This window comes from Papio anubis, chromosome X (assembly GCF_008728515.1).
Source record: "Papio anubis isolate 15944 chromosome X, Panubis1.0, whole genome shotgun sequence".
Taxonomy (NCBI): Eukaryota; Metazoa; Chordata; class Mammalia; order Primates; family Cercopithecidae; genus Papio; species Papio anubis.
This window is the reverse complement of record NC_044996.1, coordinates 80,793,660-80,817,860: the sequence shown is the minus strand read 5'-3', so window position 1 is coordinate 80,817,860 and position 24,201 is coordinate 80,793,660. Positions and strand designations below refer to the sequence as shown.

At 40.7% G+C, this 24,201-nt stretch overlaps 1 protein-coding gene and 1 pseudogene across 2 annotated transcripts in view; one reads left to right on the top strand and one right to left on the bottom strand.

Annotated features, from left to right (window-relative positions):
* The window catches only part of TEX11 (testis expressed 11), a 329,846-nt gene that overhangs the window by 284,594 nt on the left and 21,051 nt on the right, over positions 1-24,201 (bottom strand). Inside the window, exons 3-4 of the mRNA XM_031660592.1 lie at positions 11,470-11,591; positions 4,594-4,678 (exon numbers count right to left, since the gene is read on the bottom strand). Coding sequence (XP_031516452.1) covers positions 4,594-4,678; positions 11,470-11,591 — 207 coding nt within the window. The remainder of the gene's footprint in view (positions 1-4,593; positions 4,679-11,469; positions 11,592-24,201) is intronic.
* Positions 7,216-7,604, top strand: LOC108583864 (annotated as a pseudogene). Its single transcript, XR_001898681.2, has one exon. The product of XR_001898681.2 is annotated as a 60S ribosomal protein L37 pseudogene (transcript).

Here is a 24,201-nt window from a genome sequence, read left to right as displayed (position 1 = left end):
CTTCTTCTCTACCTTCAAACGTACCCATCTCCTCACCTTGAAAAAAAAAATCAACTAACCCCACTATGCTTCAAGTTTGCATCCATTTCTCCTCTTCCTTTGATTGACAAACTTCTTGAACTGAAAAGTCTGTCTACTAGCTCTACTGTTTTGCTACTCACTCATCTCCTTAAATGTCCGCAATGTGTTTTGCATCCTTACCACTTTACTAAAACTGCACTCTCAAAGATCACCTTCCTTAACTTCAGAGCAACATTTCATAATGGCCATAACCTTTCTGAAAAACATTACTCCCTTGGAGTTTCAGACCAGCCTAAGCAACATGGCAAAACCCATATCTACAAAAAATACAAAAATTAGTGGGGTGTGATGGTGCATGCCTTGTAGTCCCAGCTACTTGGGAGGCTGAGGTAGGAGGTTGACCTGAGCCCAAGAGGCAGGGGTTGCAGTGAGTCAGTATTGCACCGCTGCACTCCAACCTGGGTGACAGAGCCGGATCCTGTCTCAAAAAAAAAAAAAAAAAAAATTACTCCCTTGGCCTGAAATATCCTGGTCCTTGTGTGGGAAATATCTTAGTCTAAGAACTTTGTCTGCTCCAATCCTCACATTCGTAATCCAGCTGTTTATAGTTATCACCAATAAGTCTTCAAGCCAAAGGCAGCTGAGGCTGAAACAGAATGCTACTTCCATATAAAGATGTTTTCTTTGTTGCTGTAGCTCCGTCTTGTCTTCTCACCAGCCTGTTCCTGACCCCTCTATATTATAAACATCTTGGTTAGGTAATTGGTGACTGATACCTTTGAACATCCACTTTACTCCGCTCTATCCACAGCCTGAAATTGAATTGACTTTAGATAAACACAGGGTTGTACCCTCTGACATTTATAAATGTGTAAATTATTGTTTATGTAGCTTTAAACTATTCTTTCCGAAATCCTCAAGCATAATTTAAGATTGGTATCTTTGTTCTGGTATCTTACCTTTTCCCTTTCATTTACTCCATACCATAAAATGGTATAAGAATCCTATAAGGAAAACGCACTCAATAAATGACTAATAAATCTCCAGTAGAATTTTTTTTTTTTTTTTTGAGACGGCGTCTCGCTCTGTCGCCCAGGCTGGAGTGCAGTGGCCTGATCTCCGCTCACTACAAGCTCCGCCTCCCAGGTTCACGCCATTCTCCTGCCTCAGCCTCCTGAGTAGCTGGGACCACAGGAGCCCACCACCATGCCTGGCTAATTTTTCATAATTTTAGTAGAGATGGGGTTTCACTGTGTTAGCCAGGATGGTCTCGATCTCTCGACCTCGTCATCCACCTGCCTCAGCCTCCCAAAGTGCTGGGATTACAGGCGTGAGCCACCGCGCCCAGCCAATATCGTGTAGAGTTTTTTGACTGTTCCTTTTGGTCATCTATCTTTATTCTTTTTATTTTAACTTTGAAGCTGGTAGATTCAGAGTTAAAATCTCATTACTTTGTTCTTCTCTCAATACCACTGATTAATTTTGGTGTGCATGAGAAGCCCTGAGATATTTTTCAAATTATAGATATGCCCAGGTTTCATCCTGCACCTAAATGAATCAAAACCACCAATGGTAGGGCCTGGGCATCTGTATTTTTCACAGGCTTCACAGGTGATTCTCATTTTTGGGGGGGAGGGGGAGAGACGGAGTTTCACTCTTGTTGCCCAGGCTGGAGTGCAATGGTAAGATCTCAGCTCACTGCAACCTCTGCCTCCAGGGTTCAAGAGATTCTCCTGCTTCAGCCTCCCGAGTAGCTGGGATTACAGGCACGCACCACCATGCCCAGCTAATTTTTGTATTTTTAGTAGAGACAGGGTTTCACCATGTTGGCCAGGCTGGTCTTGAACTCCTGACCTCAGGTGATCCACTCACCTAGGCCTCCCAACGTGCTGGGATTACAGGCGTGAGCCACCATGACCAGCCTGATTCTCATTTATACCAATATTTAAGAACCACTGCTCTTTATTTTTTTCCTCAGAGAACTCAACTACTCTTCTGTCTTCAACTACCACCTCTGTGTAAATCATTGCCAAATCTATAGGCTCAGTCCTGATCTTTCTCATAAGCTCTAGTCTCACATCTCCAACCTTATTGTCATCTCAAATGCAACAGGTCTAAAACTAAAACTTACAAGTCATTCATCTACTTCTGACTTTCCTGTTCATTGTTCCATAATTCCTCCAAGTAATAAAGAATTATAGCTTATAAATCTTCATGACTTATTTCATCACATAGCACATAATCCAGGCACACTAAATTTGTTTTTAAGGAAACAAAATATATTCCAATAAACATATTTTTGAAATAAAATTATTTTAACTTGGAGGCCTCCTGCACTAACAACCTGTTCTCCACTGTATCAAAAATTGTATGAGGCCGGGCGCGGTGGCTCAAGCCTGTAATCCCAGCACTTTGGGAGGCCGAGACGGGCGGATCACGAGGTCAGGAGATCCAGACCATCCTGGCTAATACGGTGAAACCTCGTCTCTACTGAAAAATACAAAAAAACTAGCTGGGTGAGGTGGCGGGCGCCTGTAGTCCCAGCTACTCGGGAGGCTGAGGCAGGAGAATGGAGTAAACCCGGGAGGCGGAGCTTGCAGTAAGCTGCGATCCGGCCACTGCACCCCAGCCTGCGTGACAGAGCGAGACTCCGTCTCAAAAAAAAAAAAAGTATGATACACACAACAAGCACCCAAATATCTGATTAAGAACTGCTACGTGAACTGAGACAGTACATGGGACTCTCTTCTTTACTGTCTCTTGTCCGTTCTCTTATCCTTCCCTTTTCTTCTCTTATCGCTTGCCTTTCCCTCTTCTTCTCTCCCCCCTTGCCTTTCTCCTCTCCTTGCTTCCCCTTTTTTCTCCACTTTCCTTACCTGTTTAGTATTTTTCCTCTTACAGCCCCCCCGCTTTTTTTTTTAACATTCTCTTTTCTCTTCCCTAGCTCTCTCATCTCCCTGGCCCAAATCCCATCAACACTGTGTGGTTCTGCCCTCACCCCTTGCCTTCCCTTAAAAAAGAAAAAGAAAAGAAGAAAAGAAATGAGACAGTACATGGGAAGAGGCTGTGACAGCCACTTCATCTACCATATCCCTATTTGATAAGCAGTAAACAGCTAAAGCAATATTTCTTCATATGCAGAACGGTAGGAGTTAAGAATTAATGCACTTTAATATCACACAGTTCACCTGTGTACTAAGTTTCTTCCACTGATAAATTCCTAGCTCTTACCTCCCCATAACTACAGGATCTAAGGCTCCTGGGAGCAATGATATCAATTTATCTAAGAGTTAAAGAGCTAGAACTGTTCTCTAAACATGCTAATAGAGTGGACTCATGAGTAAGTATATTATTGATTATATTAAGCACAATTACCCTATATCTACATGGAAGTTGTATACAGTTTTGTTTATATTCACAAAGATAGTTAGTAGTAAATTCTATTTGGTGCATACAGATAAAAGTCATTTGTCTTTACAATGTCAAGCAGTCCAGAGGTTCACCCTTTGGTTTGTTACGTCAATGTATTCTTTATAATGAGCAATATACTTCCCATAAATGCATTTGCTGTCACTATGCCTATTGAAAATCAGTAACTGTCAGCACACTAGACTTTGCCCATTTAGCTAAAGCACTGGAACATTGCCAGACAGTGGACCACATTCAAAGCATCCAAGAAGATGAGTTTAGTTTGAGATTTTTGTTTTTTCGTTCTTGTTGTTTGCTCTCACAGGTAGAAATCATTTCCATAGTTTTTCTCGGTAACTCATTCCAATGTTTATCAATCCACTTCCTGAGGAAACTACTCTTTACACTTTTTAAAATCTGAGTATGTCATATGGTAACACTTATTCTATTATTAATAGAGGGGAATCTACTATTTGATGGTCCTTCAGAACCCTGAAGATTTTGATCATCTCCATGAGAAATAATCCATGTCCTTTAACATTTCTTTAAGTTCTCACTGTCTCACCTTTTAATCATCTTTGTTGTTCTCCTCCAGACTATTTCTTGCAGTGATACCTTTAAACGTTTGTTAATAAGGAGCTAACCTCTGAAAAAAATCATAAAACTGAGGGAGGCCATTTGCTTGAGAAACCAGTGTTCCTGGGTTGTTTTGTTTGTCTTTTAACAAATCTCTATCTAAGAACTGGCCAAAACATTATTATTATTTTTTTTTTTTTTTTTTTTTTTTTGAGACGGAGTCTCGCTCTGTCGCCCAGGCTGGAGTGCAGTGGCCGGATCTCAGCTCACTGCAAGCTCCGCCTCCCGGGTTCACGCCATTCTCCTGCCTCAGCCTCCCGAGTAGCTGGGACTACAGGCGCCCGCCACCTCGCCCGGCTAGTTTTTTTTTGTATTTTTTAGTGGAGACGGGGTTTCACCATGTTAGCCCATGTTGGGATGGTTTCGATCTCCTGACCTCGTGATCCGCCCGTCTCGGCCTCCCAAAGTGCTGGGATTACAGGCTTGAGCCACCGCGCCCGGCCCAAAACATTATTTAAACTGCAGGAACACTATCCAATATATAGTAAGAACACTCCTCATAATACATGTCACAATATGTATACGTACATTTAATTTTCCGCTCTCCATTTACATGCCAACCTCCTCCTATGGTAAGTGCCCAGTTCCATAGGTTTACTGCCATTTCTTCAATCTGGTCAAAGAGAAACATTTCCTTAGCTAGTTAAAATACTGGCCACCTCCAACGGTATTTTCATTCTTGAATATCGTATGCTTATGCAACTATTATGGGTCATTTCCAGGCCCCCCATAATCTAGTCCCATACTACCTCTCCCCTCAAAAACTTACCCACTGTTAACAACTATCTATTTCCTGAACACAACTTGTTCATTCCTATCAATGTGTCTTTATTCATACTATTGGCTTCACCTGATATACCTCCTCCCTTTGTTTTTTTTTGTAACTCAAATCCATTTCAGTCTCACCAACAACATAAATGAAGCTTTCAGCAACCCTTACAGTCTATGTTGTTCTTTCTTCTTTGAATTCATATATTCATTAAGTTGTATACAACTTGGCAATTAATTATATTACTTTGTATCATTTATTCTTTAGTTGTTTTAGTTCTCTTTTTTTAACCCAATTTATGCACAGCAGTGGTACAAAATGTATGTTAGTTTTAAGTCTTTTCTTCCACGCCACTTTTCTCACTTACCATTCCACATTTTTCTGATGAGCTTCAGTTTAAATAGATGATTTATTTAGCATTTGATACAGTTTGGATATTTTTCCCCTGGCAATCTCATATCATAATTTGATCCCCAGTGTTGGAGGTGGGGCTGATGGGAGGTACTTGGGTCACGGGGGTGGATCCCTCATTGTCTTGGTGCTGTCCTCACAGTAATGAGTGAGTTCTCAGTCTATTAGTTACTGCAAGATCTGATTCTTAAAAAAGAGCCTGGTACCTCCTCCTCTCTCTTTCCTCCTCTCTCATCATGTGATGCCTGCTCCCTTTCCCCTTCCACCATGATTGGAAACTTCCAGAGGCCCTCACTGGAAGCAGATGCCAGTGCCATGCTTCTTATACGATCTGCAGAACCATGAGCCAAATAAACTTCTTTTCCTTATCAATTACCCAGCCTCAGGTATTTCCTTTATACCAATGAAAATGGCCTAATGCAGCATGGTTGTCATTTCACTTATTATTCTGGGGCTAATTATCATGTCCATCTCCATCACATAGTATCCTCAGTGCCACAGTTGATCAAATGATTTTCTTTTTTCTTTTTTTTTTTTTTTTTTTTTTTGAGACGGAGTCTCGCTTTGTTGCCCAAGCTAGAGTGCAATGGCGTGATCTCGGCTCACTGCAACCACCTCCTCCTGGGTTCAAGTGATTCTCCCACCTCAGCCTCCCAAGTAGCTGGGATTACAGGCACCCGTCATAATGCCCAGCTAATTTTTGTATTTTTAGTTGAGATGGGGTTTCACCATGTTGGCCAGACTGGTCTCGAACTCCTGACCTCAGGTGACCCGCCCGCCTCGACCTCCCAAAGTGCTGGGATTACAGCCATGAGCCACCAAGCCCGGCCGACTTTCATACTAAGTATTATTTCATTTGTATCACTAAAAACACATGGAGTTAATACTGCACTCCAAATTACCCAGAAGAACAAATGATTCGACATATTATGATGGGAAATGAACATCCAGACTAAAATAGCTTAAAGAAGCTACCTGTTTTGGCATTTTGGAAAGCAATTTGGAAATATATAAAAGTGTTCGGCCAGGTGCGGTGGCTCACGCCTGTGATCCCAGCACTTTGGGAGGCCAAGGCGGTCGGATTGCCTGAGGTCAGGTGTTCGAGACCAGCCTGGCCAACATGGTCAAACTCTGTCTCTACTAAAAAATACAAAAATTAGTCATGTATGGTGCCAGGCGCCTGTAATCCCAGCTACTCGGGAGGCTGAGGCATGAGAATCACTTGACCCCAGGAGGCGGAGGTTACAGTGAGCCAAGATCATGCTACTGCACTCCAGCCTGGGCAAGACAGAGCAAGACTCCATCTCAATAAAAATAAATAAATAAATAAATAAGAGAAACAATATAAATATCCAATAATAAAGAAATAAATAGGTGAATTACAATAAACTTTCTTGATGGAATAGTATTCATCCACTTAAAATAGTGGTCATGCCTGGACATGGTGGCTCACGCCTGTAATCCCAGCACTTTGGGAGGCCAAGGCAGGTGGATCACTTGAGGTCAAGAGTTTGACACCAGCCTGGCCCACGTGGTAAAACCCTGTCTCTACTAAAAATACAAAAGAAATAGCCGGGCGTGGTGGTGTGCACCTGTAGTCTCAGCTACTCGGGAGGCTGAGGCAGGAGAATCTCTTAAACCTGAGAGGCAGAGGTTGCAGTGAGTCGAGATCATGCCACTTGCACTCCAGCCTGAGCAACAGAGCGAGACTCTGTCTCAAAAAAAAAAAAAAAGAACTTCAATAAAATATTGTATTCTGGTTAATGATATGCACACTAAAACATTTGGGGGGGGGGAATGTACTGTTGTCAGCAACTCACTTTAAAATACACCCAAAAAATAAGATAGGTTGATGGACAAATGTATATGTGATAAAGCAAATATGGTAAAATGTTTACAACTGTAAAAAGTAAGTGGCTGTTACGCAGGTGTCCAGTGTAATATTCTTTCAACTTTTCTGTTTGAAAATGTTTATTTTAAAATGTTGAGCTCTCTGGTCTCGGCTGCAGAAGCGAGATGACGAAGGGAACGTCATCGTTTGGAAAGCGTCGCAATAAGATGCACACATTGTGCCGCCGCTGTGGCTCTAAGGCCTACCACCTTCAGAAGTCGACCTGTGGCAAATGTGGCTACCCTGCCAAGCGCAAGAGAAAGTATAACTGGAGTGCCAAGGCTAAAAGACGAAATACCACCGGAACTGGTCGAATGAGGCACCTAAAAATTGTATACCGCAGATTCAGGCATGGATTCTGTGAAGGAACAACACCTAAACACAAGAGGGCAGCTGTTGCAGCATCTAGTTCACCTTAAGAATGTCAACGATTAGTTATGCAATAAATGTTCTGGTTTTAAAAAATACTAAATAAATAAATAAAATAAAATAAAACGTTGGGAACACAGAGCAAATTGCCTTTTATGATGTCAGAAATATTACATGTACCGTATAATTATAGCTAAGTAACATTTAAACAGTAAAACTATTAAAGAAAATATATTAAAATAATAGTTGTTATATTCAAGTGTGTGTTTGCATGTGATTTTGTATCCATTTTTTTAAACTTTCTGTAAAGTTATGTTACTTTATGATTTTAAACAATTTTTTGTATTTTCTCATATTGTGATAGAAAGGATAAGATAAACTATGATTATAAATACTTCATAATCACAAAACATATTTATTCAACACATGTGTCAGCCAGGATGACACGGTGAAACCCCGTCTCTACTAAAAAATACAAAAACTTAGCCGGGCGAGGTGGTGGGCGCCTATAGTCCCAGCTACTCGGGAGGCTGAGGCAGGAGAATGGCGTAAACCCAGGAGGTGGAGCTTGCAGTGAGCTGAGATCCGGCCACTGCACTCCAGCCTGGGCGACAGAGCGAGACTCCGTCTCAAAAAAAAAAACAAAAAACAAAAAAAAAAACACATGTGTATTAAGCACCTAAGATATGGCAGGTTTTGTCGTAGGTTTACATATATGTATAATGATAAGCATGGTAAATACATGCTGCAGACAGAAGTAAATAATATGAAGATTAGACTTTCCAGAAAGAAAATAAATTCAAGGCATTTCCAAAACCAAGCAGATCTTCATGAAAAATAAGACCAAACTCTTATGGCTCATGCCTATAATTCTAACAGTGGGAGGCCAAAGAGGGTAGACTGCTTGAGCTCAGGAGTTCGAGACTAGCCTGTGCAACATGGAGAAACCCTATCTCTATGAAAAATACAAAAAATTAGCTAGGCATGGTGGCACACGCCTGCAGTCCCAGCTACTTGGAAGGCTGAGGGGGATCACTTGAGCCCAGGAGGTCGAGGCTGCAGTAAGCCGAGATCATGCAACTGCACTCCAGACCAAGACACTGTTTCAAAATACAAACAAACAAACAAACCCAAACTCTTGGAATCTTATAATTTGTTTTCACTAACAGCTAAGTACAGTAAGAGGTTATAATCTAAAAAGAGATTTACAGCCGGGCACAGTGGCTCACACCTGTAATCCCAGCAATTTGGGAGGCCAAGGTGGGTGGATCTCTTGAGGCCAGGATTTCGAGACCAGCCTGGCCAACATGGCAAAACCACATCTCTTCTAAAAACACAAAAATTAGCCAGGTGTGGTGGTGCCTGCCTGTAATCCCAGCTACTTGGGTGGCTGAGGCACGAGTACTGCTTCAAACCAGGAGGCAGAGGTTGCAGTGAGCTGAAACCCTGACACTGCACTCCAGCCTGGGCAACAGAATGTGATAGTCTAAAAAATAAATAAATAAATAAAATAAAAAACTGAGATACCACCTCACAGTACTAGGATGACTACTATCAATAAAAAAACAGAACAACAAGTATTGGTGATAATGTGAAGAAACTGGTACCCTCGTTCACTATTAATAGAAATGTAAAATGCTATAGTTGCTATGGAAAACAGTATGGCGGTTGCTCAAAAAATTAAAAACAGAATTGTCGTATGATACAGCAATTCCAATTCTGGGTGTATATCCAAAAGAATTGAATGCAGGGACTTGATCAGAAATTTCCATACCAATGCTCATAGCAACATTATTCACAATAGGCAAAAGGTAGATGCAACCCAAGTGTCCATCAACAAATGAATGGATAAACAAAATGTGGTATACACATACAATGGATTATTCAGTCTTAAAAAGGAAGAAAATTCTGACACATGCTGCAACACGGATGAACCTGGAAGACATTATACTAAGAGAAATAAACCAGTCACAAAAAGACAATTATTATATGATTCCACTTACATGAGGTACTGAGAGTAGTCAAATTTATAGAGACAGAAAGTAGAATGGTGGTTGACAAGCTGATCTCAAAATTCGTAAGAATTTTAGAGGGCAAGGGGGAGTTGCTTAATGAGTATAGAGTTTCAGTTTTGCAAGATGAAAAAGGTTCTGGAGAATGGCTGCACAATGTGAACATACTTAACACAAGGGAACTATACACCTAAAAATGATTAAGACAGTAAATTTTATGTTATGTGTGTTTTACCACAATAAAAAACACAACGAGATAAGATAACACTTCAAACCCACTAAAATGACTATAACCAAAAAGACAAATAATGAAAAATGTCAGCAAGGAGGTGGAAAAACTGGATCCCTCTATCCCTCTTTTTTGAGACGGAGTCTCGGCTTCTTCACTTCCAGGCTGGAGTTCTGTGGTGTGATCTCGGCTCACTGCAAGCTCCACCTCCCGGGTTCACACCATTCTCCTGCCTCAACCTCCCAAGTAGCTGGAACTACAGGCACCCGCCACCACGCCCAGCTAATTTTTGTATTTTTAGTAGAGACGGGGTTTCACGGTGTTAGCCAGGATGGTCTTGATCTCCTGGCCTCGTGATCCGCCTGCCTTGGCCTCCCAAAGTGCTAGGATTACAGGCATGAGTCACCACCAACTGGATCCCTCTTATACTGCTAGTGGGAATGTAAAATGGTACAGCCATTTTGGAAAACAATCTGGTAGTTCATCAAAAGTTTAGAGTTAACACATGGCCCAGCAATTTCATTCTTAGGTACAAACCTAAGAAAAATAAAAACATAAAAATCTGTACATGAGTATTTATAGCAGGATTATTCATAATAGCCAAAAGGTGGAAGCAATGAAAACGTTCATCAATAGATGAATGCACAAACAAAATATGGTATAGCCATACAATGGGATATTATTCAGTCATAAAAATGTATGAAGTACAAATACATGCAACAACATGGATGAACTTTGAAAACATGGGGCTAAGTGAAAGCAGTCAGTAAACCACACATTGTATGATTTTATTTATATAAAATGTCCTCATTAGGCAAAACCATAGAGACCAAAAGTAGATTAGCGGTTACCTAGGGCTGAGGGTGAGGGAGGGAAGGGGATGGGAGGAAATGGAGAGTGTTTGTGAATGGGCGTGGTTTCTTTTTGAGGTGGTGAAAATATTCTAAAATTAACTAACCGTGGTGATAGGTGCACAACAACTCTGGGAAATACTAAAAACTATTGAATTGCATACTTGAAATGGGTGAATTGCATGGTATGTAAATTATATCTAAATAAAGGTATTTATATATACATAAACACATACATACATATATAGATACATATATATATAAAGAGGAAGAGAGATTTACAATAAACTTTCTTCTCACCTTTCCATATAAGTAATCACCAAAATGCAAGTATTTGCCCAAGGTAAATGTTCTCAAAAGTGTTTCAAGCCTCAAGACAATTTCCATATTAAGTAAGTAACAGACCTTCATTTAAACATTAGAAAATTACCCCCCAAAAAAGCACTTCTGAAGGCTTATAGTCAACTGAGTTCTCCACTGCTGGGTGGCTCCACTACTTTGCTGCAAAGGGAAGGAAAAGAGAACTCGTGTGTGCCCAGGACCTTATGTATGTTATTTTGTTTACTATTCACAACAACACTTAGAGGTGGGTATTACTATTATCATTTAACAGATGAGAAAACTGAAGCCTGGAGAGGTTAATAAATATTAATAATATATAACATTACTAATAAATAAAAAATGTTTAAACTTGAGCACATATTTTTCCATTGGTTTCTAAAATTTTTTTCCCCTAAATTAGGTGTGAACATCCAAAAATAGATTTTTATATGTTTAGCAAGGGTTAAGACTACTTTTTTACCTATATAATACATTGGTTAAAATGAAGAATTATCAAAACTTGTCATAAACAGAATTATTTTTATACTAACCTGAGCATCTGTTATTTCAGCCATAGACTCCCTGTTGATATTTGCTATGTCTCTGAAGAGTCTATCAATTGCCTCTGGTATGTTAGGTGAATTATCACTTGCAACCAGGTTTTCAACAACTTCTGAAATAACAATGGATGATAAATGTGCTGTGAACTATTACCATTGGCTAAAAGTAGCAAATCATTTTTAAACCTATTCCTAAATCATTGGCCAAATGAATATAGCATGAAGGAACTTGATCCTTAGAGTAAAACCAAACTGGAGATTTAAAGTTTATTTAAGCGAGAGTATAATTTTCAAACAAAATTTGCATTCTTTGGGAGTCACTTGTTTATAACTTAATTATTATTCATTCTCAGAAAGGAAAATGCATTGACTTCACTAATAGTAAAGTATTAGGTAATATTAAAAGTACAAAACAGGCCAAGCATGGTGGCACACATCTTTAGTCCTAGCTAGTCCAAAGGCTGAGTTGGGAGGATCACTTGAGTCCAGGAGTTCAAGAATACGGTGAGCTATGATCCTGCCACTGTACTCCATCCAGCAAGGGCTACAGAGTGAGACCCTTTCTCTAAAACAAACAAAAAAACCCTACAAAACTGAACTTAACAGTGTCTTCAAAACTAGAAAATGTAGAAAATCTGAAAGATCTGGATATGTGCCCTGTAAAACTGAAAAACTTATTAATATTTTCAAGCATTAGACAGACATAGCAAACTGCTGGCTCTGAAGTCTTGACCTTACTTTGTGAGAAAAAAAAAAAATGACATGCTCAATTAGCAACAACATTAACCAGCTATTGAATCTGCACAAATGATGTCACCATTTTCTAAATGGTCTCAGCTCCAGACTCCACATCGTTGAATCTTACTAGGCCATGGAATTCCTTAAAACCCAAGCATTAGCTGTGCACAATGTTCCACGCCTGTAGTACCAACTACTCAGGTGGCTGTGGCAGGAGGATCCCTTGAGCCCAGGAGTTTGAAACAGGCTGGGCAACATAGCAAGACACCATTTAAAAAAAACAAAAAACAAAAACAAAAACAAAAAAACACTAAAACTAGGCCAGGCGCAGTGGCTCATGCTTGTAATCCCAGCACGTTGGGAGGCTGAGGTAGGCGGATCACTTCAGACCAGGAATTCGAGACCAGCCTGGTCAACATGGCAAAACCCCATCTCTATTAAAAATACAAAAATTAGCTGGGTGTGATGTGCTCGCCTGTAATCCCAGCTACTGGGGTGGCTGAGGCGTAAGAATTGTTTGAGCCTGGAGGTTGAGGTTGTAGTTAGCTCAGATCGTGCCACTGAATTCCAGCCTGGACAACAGAGCAAGACTGTGTCTCAAAAAAAAAAAAAAAAAACCCTAAAACTAAACAATAAGCATGATGTAGAATCTCAATTGATGCCTTTCATATTATCAAAAAATTTTTTCAAACTCATGTGACATAAGTGTCCATAAGCTACATAGTTCTAATTTATTGCAACATTCCTGAGCCTGATTAGCAAAAATGTTATTAATATTCATAACAGTACCATAAAAGCACCTTCTAAAAGATTTTTAAGCTGATAAAATAAACAGAACTTTTACCTTGCTACAATAAAAAATAAATCAGCTACAAAAATTTCAGTTAAACAAATGCTTGAGGTGATGGATATCCTATTTACCCTGATGTGATTATCACACATTGTATGTCTGTATCAAAATATCTCATGTATCCCATAAATATATACACCTACTATGTACTCATAAAAATAAAAATTAAAAATCAAAATTCTAGCTAAACATAAGACTATAGATTCAAATAAAGACTTCACAAAGCAAATTATGTTCAATTATGTTAAAATACCACATATTTTAAATACTTTAGGTGAAAAAATATATATGAAAAGAAAAAATACAAAAATTAGCCAGGCATGGTGGCGCGTGCCTGCAGTCCCAGCTACTCTAGAAGGTGAGACAGGAGAATCGCTTGAACCCAGGAGGCAGAGGTTGCAGTGAGCTGAGATTGACCACTGCACTCCAGCCTGGGCAACAGAACAAGACTCCATCTAAAAAAACAAAAAAACAAAAAACAAAAAAAGAAAAGAAAAAAGAAAAAAATCCTCTATCTTTCTTTCTCCCATAAGTTGTTTAATGGAAAGACTGCTATTAATATCTTGACTCCTCTAAGATTAGGTAAGTATTGGGCTGAGGGACATATATTTATATAGACCTTGCTCAAAATATTGATAGCAGAATCAGGGAGATTTTAAAATTGATGTTTTTAAAAATACAAATATTGTTTAAAAACAGATTTTAAAAAATATGTTTGAGAAGAAAACAAAACCCCAATATAAACTTTCATTTGTTTGTTTTGTTTTGAAGTCAGAGTCTCACTCTGTCACCTAGGCTGGAGTGCAGTGGCCGATCTTGGCTCACTGCAATCTCCGCCTCCCAGGTTCAAGCAATTCTGCCTCAGCCTTCTGAGTAGCTGGGATTACAAGCACATGCCACCAATATACGTTTTTAATTTGAGTTCCTTTTTTAAAAAAAACAGCCTGGCCAGCCGTGGTGGCTCATGCCTGTAATCCTAACAGTTTGGGAGGCTGAGGCAGGTAGATTGCTTGAGCTCAGGAGTTTGAGACCAGCCTGGGGAACACAGTGAGACTTCATCTCCACAAAAAACTTAAAAATTAGCTGGGTGTGGTGGCTCACACCTGTAGTTCCAGTTACTCGATGGCTGAGGTGAGAGGATCACTCCAGCCCAGGAGGTGGAAGCTGCAGTTAAGCTATGATCAAGCCATGGCACTCCAACTGGGTGACAGAGCAAGACCTTGTCTCTCAAAAAAAAAAAAAAAAATCCTAAGATATTATTGTAGAATACCAATAATAGTTTCTGGTTAGTTTATGAGACTATGAAGACATATATTTTGATTTGTGAATGTTCTCTTAAGTGGTTAATGTTTTATTAACTCATTTTTGTCTAAATAATTCTGGTCCTTTCAAAACATATTTTCAGTGTTATTCAGCTGAGCAACTTCACTGACACCAGCTGAGGCAATGACAGCATTGCAGTCCTTCAAGGATAAAATGCAGTCAGCAAAACTGGGTAAGTGATAGAGATCACACAGCTGAAAGGTTGAGAGTTACACTATAAAGAAGAGATTTGCATCTGGGAGAAGCTCAGAAAAGAAAATCTATTTTTTTGTTTCTGTCTTTGTTTTGAGACAGGATCTTGCTATGTTGCCCACCCTGGCCTCAAACTCTTGGGCTTAAGTGATTCTCCCATCCGAGTAGCTGGCATTACAGGTGTGTGCCACTGCACCCGATGAAAATAACTTCTATAAATGCAGTCTACGGCTGGGCAAAGTGTCTCATGCTTGTAATCCCAGCAATTTGGGAGGCCAACGCAAGAGGATTGCTTGAGCCCAGGAGTTCGAGACTACCCTGGGCAATATAGGGAGACCCCCATCTTTACAAATAAATAAATTAAATTAGCTAGGCATGGTAGCCCACAACGGTGGTCCCAGTTACTCGGGTGGCTGAGGTGGGAGGATCGCTTGAGCCTGGGAGGTTGAAGCTACAGTGAGCTGTGATCACGCCATCACACTCCAGCCTGAGTAACAGAGACTCTGTTTCAAATACAAAATGCAGTCTACTCCTGAGATGAGAAGACAGCAAACTGTATTAAGGTTTTATCAAGCAAGACTGTACATTTTGAAAAAATCATTAAATTATTTTCCTGGTTACAGAAAGAAACTATGATTTACAACATGATTTCAGTCCATTTAATTTAAATGAGATGCATCCTAGTTAAAACTGGAGGGGTCACTCGATTGAGGCAGTCATGTTAATCTGTATCAATTAATGCTGATTAAGTAGATAACTTTCTAGGTACAGTATAATAGAAAATAAACATTTTCCCTGTCCTTGAGGAAGGGAGCTTCTGTTACAACATGCAAAAATCTATCAACTGTCCTGCCAAGTCTTTCCCTGTGATCTCCATCAGCTCAACCAGTCATTCAAAACCCAAAGCAGCTCAAAGACCTGCCAAGATCAATTCAAGATTTTACTCTAAGTCACAATAATTATATGCAACTTCTTTAGTGAGAAAAGAACCAGAAATGACAATAAAATTAACATTTGCATATTGTTTTCCAGTCTCAAATCTTTTGCATATGCATTCTCATTTAATCTTCAATCTATTCTGTAAGGAAGATATTTTTATTTCATAAGATGTGGAAACTAAGTTTTAACAAGATGAAGTGACTTTTTAAAAAATCAGGCCTCTTTGCTGGATAAAGTAACTTCTTGATGGTAATAAAATAGAAAGTAGTAAGCTAGGACTTGAATTCAGGCTTTCTGATTTGAAATCTTGTATTTTCCACTATACTGGTTCTATCAGCAAGGATCTGGAACAAGTGACAAGCTAGGACACTCAGACAACTGAAAAATAGCAGAGAAGAAAGAAATGAGCCAAAAGCATTCAGAGCACTACACTATAGCTCTGATTGTGGGCTAAAGAAAACTATTCAAACTGCAGAGGTTGGTTTGAATGAGGACAGTCAAAATATCTAAAATGGTGTCAAAAGGGCCTGGCAAAATCAGGCAAACAGGTTTAGTCATACACTAAAATTACATTGTAAATCGTAATTTCTATCCACAGTCACAAAGATAATAATTTTTCCTATATAATGTTCCAGGAAGTCCCAAATGACAAATTGGATATGGTACAAGAGAATCCAAGCAGCAAGTCATAAAGCAGAAGTCAGATGGAACTGCATGTACCATAGTTCCAACAGATCTATTCACAGCAGTGTATTGTAGTTCTGAGCAATGTCCTGATCCTGGAGGGTAACTAGGGATGGATGCAGGGCAGGCTAACCTCATGAAAATCATGACAAGCAGAAATGACACACCTCCACAGATGAAAAGCCCCAGCTCTCTGCTTCCTGGTGGGGAGGGAAAGAGTTGATCTGTGCCTCTAGTGCCCCAACTTCTCCAGGGCTGCCAAAAGAACTTGCATGTATCTCTCTAGTTTTGAGGCTCTGATCGGTCCGGCAAACTCTAGGTGCTCAGGGGAGAACAGGAGACAGTGGCTTGTGCTGGTACATGCCATGGCTCTCCACTCTGGCTCAGCCCAGAACAAGCAGACAAAAACCACAGCCTCCAGCTTCTCTCTGGGGAGAGAAAGAGGTGGTAGAGGCCCCCAGAATCTCTGGCAAGGCTAATTGGTGGGGCCCGTTTCCTGTACAAGACAAGTCGATGAAGAATGAGAGAGGTGCCTTATTTATCTAACACACAGGCATCAACAGTGGGTCAAGGAAAATGAAGAACCAGGCGAAGATGTTCCAAACAAAGGAACAAGATAATCTGCATAAACCAACCCTAATTAAATAGAGCTATATAATTTATCTGACAGAGAATTAAAACAACTCTCATGAAGATGCTGACTGAGGTCAAGAGAACAATGCATGAACAAAGTGAGAATTTCAACAAAGAGATAGAAAATATTTTAAAGTACCAAAAATTTCTCCAAGAAGATATACAAATGGCCAACAGATATATGGAAAAAAATTTCAACATCACTAATCATCAGGGAAATGCAAACTAAAATTTAAAATTACAATGATATATCACCTCACATCCATTAAGATAACCAGTATCAAAAAAAAAAAAAAAAAAGAAAATAAGGCCAGATGCAGTGGCTTATACCTATAATCCCAACACATTGGGAGGCCGAGGTAGGTGGATCACTTGAGGCCAGGAGTTCAAGACCAGCCTGAGCAACATGGTAAAACCCGTCTCTACTAAAAATACAAAAATTAGCTGGGCATGGTGGCGCCACCTATAGTGCCAGGTACTTGGGAGGCTGAGGCAGGAGAATTGCTCAAACCTGGGAGGCGGAGGTTGCAGTGAGCCAAGACCGTGCCACTATACTCCATCCTGGGTGAGAGTGAAACACTGCCACAAAAAAAGAAAAGAAAAGAAAGAAAGAAGAAAAGGAAAGAAAATAAGAAGTACTGGTGAGGATGTAGAGAAATCGGAACTCTTGTACACTGTTGGTAGGATGGCAAAATGGTGCAGCTGCTATGGAACACAGTATGAAGGTTCTTCAAAAAATTAAAAATACAACTCTCATATGATACAGCAATTACACTTCTGGGTATTTATCCAAATGAATTGAAGTGGGGGTCTTGAAGAGATATTAGACTCCCATGTTCGCTATAGCACTATTCACAATAGCCAAGATGTGGAAATGACATAAATGTCCACCAGCAAATGAATGGATAAAGAAAATGTGGTATATACACACAATAAAATGCCATTTAGTCTTCAAAAAGAAGGAAATTCCATAATATGTGACAATATGGATGAACCTTGAGGACATTTTACTAAATGAAATAAACTAGTCGCAAGACAAATACTGCATGGTTCCACTTACATGAAATACCTGAAATAGTCAAATTCATAGAACCAAAGAGTTGAATGGTGGTTTCCAAGGGCTGGGGGAAAGGGATAATGGAGAGTTACTAAGCAACGGGCATAAAGTTTCAGTCAAGCAAGATGAATAAGCGCTACAGATCTGCTATACAATACCATACTTACAGTCAATAATTATGTATACTTAAAATTCTGCTGACAGCAAATCTCATATTAAATGTTCTTACCACAATAAAAAAAGAAATGATACAACTCCAAAGCTAAACAGGTGTCTAGAATATGCCCCTAGTATGTTAAAGCTCAAATCTGATGGCCAGTATAACTTAATCCAAACCAATGCTGCTATTCTTTCTTCCTTTGGATAGAACAAGCTCAGAGAATAGAGCAAACCTAATCCTACAAACTGGGCTCATCAGAAGATAAAGCAATGTTAAGTTTTGGAAGGCAATTGGCTGGGGGTGGAGGGAGGCAAGAGCTGACAATATCATGCTAATCACAAAGGAATTTCCAACTTGATTCTGGTGAGGAAACCTATCTAGTCACATTCAGAACACTAAACTTAGAGACTAAAGGATAACTGTGAATGCAGTGGTTCACACCTGAAGCCAACACATCTCAGAGTCTTGCCCAAGGCTCACAGCAGCAAGGCCCCATGGCCCATGGGGAGTAATGCCAGGCTACTGCCAATGTTTACTTAAGGCCCAAGGGCTCTTCAGTCAGCTTCTGGTGAATCTTCCAGGCCTGGGACTCATCCCCACAGGGACAGACTCCTCCGCCTGGGGAAAAAGGAGGGAAGAGTGGGAAGGACTTTGTCTGGTGGTTTCAACACCAGCTCAACCACAGTAAATTAGTGCACCAGGTAGACGTCTAAGGTTTCCATCTCCAGGTCCTGGCTCCCAGACAGCATCTCTGGACCCATCCAGGGCCTGGGAGAACTCCACACCCTTAAGAGAAAGACAAAAGCCTGGCTGGTTTCACCACCTGCTGATTGTAGAGCTCTAGGGCCTTGAGTGAAAAAAGGTGGTAGCAGCAGGCCTTGCGGGAGACCCAGTACTCTGTTAGCTTCAGTCTCGGCAGTGGTGGCCATGGGGATGCTTCTGTCACCCTCCCCCAGATCCAGGCTCTCAGCACAGAGAGAGAGACTCTGGGAGAAAGTAAGAGAGAGAAAAGCCTCTGCTGGGTAATCTAGAGAATGATTCTGGATCTTATGGAAGGCCACCAAGGTGGTTCCTCTATGAGTCTGCAAGAAACAAAACATTACTGTACTTGGGGTGCCCCCTAAAGCAGATACAGCTTAGATCACAACACTAAAGTCTTTTCAAGTATCTGGAAAGCCTTCCAAAGAAGGACAGATACAAATAAGCCCAGACAGTGAAGACTACAATAAAGACCTAACTCTTCAACGCCCAGACACCAAAGAACATCTATAAGCATCAACACCATTCAGGAAAACATGACTTCACCAAATGAACTAAATAAGGCACCAGGGACCAACCTGGAGAAACAGAGACATGTGACCTTTCAGAGAGATAATTCAAAATAGCTGTGTTGAGGCAACTCAAAGCAATATAACACAGAGAAGGAATTTAGAATTCTACCAGCTAAATTCAGCAAAGAGATTGAAATAATTTAATCAGAAATTCTAGAACTAAAAATGCAATTGGCATACTGAAGAAGGCATCAGAGTCCTTTAACAGCAGAATCCATCAAGCAAAAGAAAGATTTAGTGAGCTTGAAGACAAGCTATTTGAAAATACACAGTCAGAGGAGACAAAAGAAAAAAAGAATAAAAAACAATGAAGCACACCTGCAGGATCTAGAAAATAGCCACAAAAGAGAAAAGCTAAGAGCTACTGGCCTTAAAGAGAAGGAAGAGAAAGAGATAGGGGTAGAAAGTTTATTCAAAGGGATAACGGAGAACAGAGAACTTCCCAAACCTAGAGAAAGATATCAATATCCAAGTACAAAAGGTTATAGAACACCAAGTAGATTTAACCCAAGAAGACCACCTCAAGGCATGAAATAATAATCAAACTCCCAAAGTTCAAGGATAAAGAAAAGATTCTAAAAGCAGCAAGAGAAAAGAAACGAATCACATGCAATGGAGCTCCAATATGTCTGGCAGCAGACTTTTCAGTGGAAACCTTGTAGGCCAGGAGAGACTGGCATGACATATTCAAAGTGCTGAGGGAAAAAAACTTTTACCCTAGAATAGTATATCCAGTGAAAATATCCCTCAGACATAAAGGAGAAAGACTTTCCCAGACAAACAAAAGCTGAGGGATTTCATCAACACCAGACTTGCCTTACAAGAAATGCTAAAGAGAGGATTTTGATCCTCTCTTATAACAATAATAAGCAATAAAAAATAATCTGGGCCGGGCGCGGTGGCTCAAGCCTGTAATCCCAGCACTTTGGGAGGCCGAGACGGGTGGATCACGAGGTCAGGAGATCGAGACTATCCTGGCTAACACAGTGAAACCCCGTCTCTACTAAAAAACACAAAAAAACTAGCCGAGCGAGGTGGCGGGCGCCTGTAGTCCCAGCTACTCGGGAGGCTGAGCCAGGAGAATGGCGTGAACCTGGGAGGCGGAGCTTGCAGTGAGCTGAGATCCGGCCACTGCACTCCAGCCTGGGCGACAGAGCAAGACTCCATCTCAAAAAAATAAAAATAAAAATAAAAAAATAATAATCTGGGCAGGGCATGGTGGCTCATCCCTGTAATCCCAGCACTCTGGGAGGCCGAAGTGGGCAGGTCACCTGAGCTCAGGAGTTTGAGACGAGCCTGGCCAACATGGTGAAACCCCGTCTCTGCCAAAACCCACAAAAATTAGCCGGGAGTGGTGGCAGACGTCTGTAATCCCAGCTACTTGGGAGGGTGAGGCAGGAGAATTGCTTGAACCCAGGAGGCGGTGGTTGCAGTGAGCCAAGTCGGCACCATTGCACTCCAACCTGGGCGACAAGAGTGAGACTCCGTCTCAAAAAAAAAAATTATCTGAAAGTACAAACCTCACTGGTAATAGTAAGTACAGCAACAACAAAAAAGTAACACTGTTATAACACGATTATTTTAACACTGTAACTGTAGTGTGTAAACTACCCTAAGCAGAATGAACAATGAACTAATGAAAAATAATAAATACAACTTTTCCAGAAATAGTACAATAAGATATAAATAAAAATAACAAAAAAGTTAAAAAGCAGGAGGATGAAGTTAAGTCATAAGCTTTTTATTAGTTTTATTTGTTTTCTTTTTCCTTGTTTGTTTGTTTATACAGAGTGCTAAGTCGCTATCACGTTAAAATAATGAGTTATAAGATAGTATTGCAAGACTCATGGTAACTACAAACCTAAAAATATACAATGAACACACAAAAAATAAAAAAGCAAGAAACTAAATCATGCCACCAGAGAAAATCACCTTCACTAAAGGAAGACAGGAAGGAAAGAAGGAAGAGAAGACCACAAAACAACCAGAAAATAAATAACAAAATGGCAGGAGTAAGTTCTTACTTATCAATAATAACATTTAATGTAAATAGACTAACCTCTCCAATCAAAAGACATAGAGTGGCTAAATTGAAAAAACAAAACCCATTGATCTCTTGCCTACAAAAAACACACTTCACATATAAAGACACACATAGACTGAAAATAAAGGGATGGAAAAAGATATTCCATGTCAATGGAAACCAAAAAAGAGCAGGAGTATCGACATTTATGTCAGAAAAAACAGATTTCATGAAAAAAACTAAGAGACAAAGGTCATTATATAATGATAATGAGGTTAATTCAGGATTCCATTCCAAGATGGCCAAATAGGAACAGCTCTGGTATGCAGCTCCCAGCATGATCGACACAGATTTCTGCATTTCCAACTGAGGTACCTGGTTCATCTCATTGGGACTGGTTGGACAGTGGGTGCAGCCCACGGAGGGTGAGCCGAAGCAGGTCAGGGCATCACCTCACCCAAAAAGCACAAGGGGTCAGGGAATTTCCCTTTCCTAGCCAAGGGAAGCCATGACTGACAGTACCTGGAAAAACGGGACACTCCCACCCAACTACTCTGCTTTTCCAACAGTCTTAGCAAACAGCACACCAGGAGATTGTGTCCCATGCCTGGCTTGGCAGGTCCCACACTGACAGAGCCTTGATCACTGCTGGCGCAGCACCTTGAGATCAAACTGCAAGGCATCAGCCTGGCAGGGGAAGGGGCATCCACCATTGCTGAGGCTTCAGTAGGTAAACACAGCAGCCAGGAAACTAAAACTCGGTAGAGCCCACCACAGCTCAGCAAGGCCGGCTGCCTCTGTAGACTCCACCTCTGGGGGCAAGGCATAGCTGAACAAAAGGCAGGAGAAACTTCTGCACACTTAAACATGTCTGACAGCTCTGAAGAGAGCAGTGGTTCTCCCAGCACAGTGTTTGAGCTTGGAGAAAGGACAGACTGCCTCCTCAAGTGGGTCCCTGACCCCCGTGTAGCTTAAATGGGAGACACCTCCCAGTAGGGGCCAACTGACATCTCATACAGGTGGGTGCCCCTCTGGGATGAAGTTTCCAGAGGAAGGATCAGGCAGCAATATTTGCTGTTCTGCAGCCTCTGCTGCTGATACGCAGGCAAACAGGGTCTGGAGTGAACCTCCAGCAAACTCCAACAGACCTGCAGCTGAGGGACCTGACTGGTAGAAGGAAAACTAACAAACAGAAAGGAATAGCATCAATATCAACAGAAAGGGCATCCACACCAAAATCCCATCTGTAGGTCACCAACATCAAAGACCAAAGGTAGATAAAACCACAAAGATGGGGAGAAACCAGAGCAGAAAAGCTGAAAATTCTAAAAACCCGAGTGCTCCTCCTCCAAAGGATCACAGCTCCTTGCCAGCAATAGAACAAAGCTGGACGGAGAATGACTTTGACAAGCTGACAGAAGTAGGCTTCAGAAGGTCAGTAATAACAAACTTCTCCAAGCTAAAGGAGGATGTTCGAACCCATCGTAAGGAAGCTAAAAACCTTGAAAAAAAATACTAGATGAATGGCTAACTAGAATAAACAGTGTAGAGAAGACCTTCAATGACCTGATGGAGCTGAAAACCATGGCACGAGAACTACATGAAGCATGCACAAGCTTCGATAGCCAATCCGATCAAGTGGAAGAAAGGGTATCAGTGATTGAAGATCAAATTAATTAAATAAAGTGAGAAAACAAGGTTAGAGAAAAAAGAGTGAAAAGGAATGAACAAAGCCTCCAAAAAATATAGGACTATGTGAAAAGATCCAACCTACGATGGATTGGTGCACCTGAAAGTGATGGGGAGAAAGGAACCAAGTTGGAAAACACACTTCAGGATATCACCCAGGCAAACTTCCCCAACCTAGCAAGGCAGGCCAACATTCAAATTCAGGAAATATGGAAAACACTACTAAGATACTCCTCAAGAAGAACAACCCCAAGACACATAATCGTCAGATTCTCCAAGGTTGAAACGAAGGAAAACATGTTAAGGGCAGACAGAAAAAAAGGACAGGTTACCCACAAACAGAAGCCCATCAGACTAACAATGGATCTCTCTATGAAAACTCTACAAGCCAGAAGAGAGTGGGGGCCAATATTCAACATTCTTAAAGAAAATAATTTTCAACCCAGAAGTTCATATCCAGCCACAAAAAGCTTCATAAGCAAAAAAAATAATAATAAAAATAAAAAAATTTAAAAAATTAAATCCTTTCCAGACAAGCAAATGATGAGGGATTTTGTCACCACTGGGCCTGCCTTACAAGAGCTCCTGAAGGAAACACTAAATATGGAAAGGAAAAACTGGTACCAGATGCAAAAACACACCAAAATATAAAGACCAACAACACTATGAGGAAACTGCATCAACTAATGAGCAAAATAACCAGATAGCATCATGTTGACAGGATCAAATTCACACATAACAGTATTAACCTTAAATGGAAATGGTCTAAATGCCCCAATTAAAAGACACAGACTAGCCAGGCACAGTGGCTCACACCTGTAATCCCAGCACTTTGGGAGGCTGAGGTGGGTGGATCACGAGGTGAGGAGTTCAAGACCAGCTGGGCCAACATAGTGAAACCCAGTCTCTACTAAAAATACAAAAAATTAGCTGGACGTGGTGGCATGCGTCTGTAATCCCAGCTACTTGGGAGGTTGAGGCAGGAGGATCCCTTGAACCTGGAAGGCAGAGGTTGCAGTGAGCTGAGATCAACCCACTGCACTCCAGCCTGGGCAACAAAGCAAGACTTAGTCTCAAAAAAAGAAGACACATACTGGCAAATTG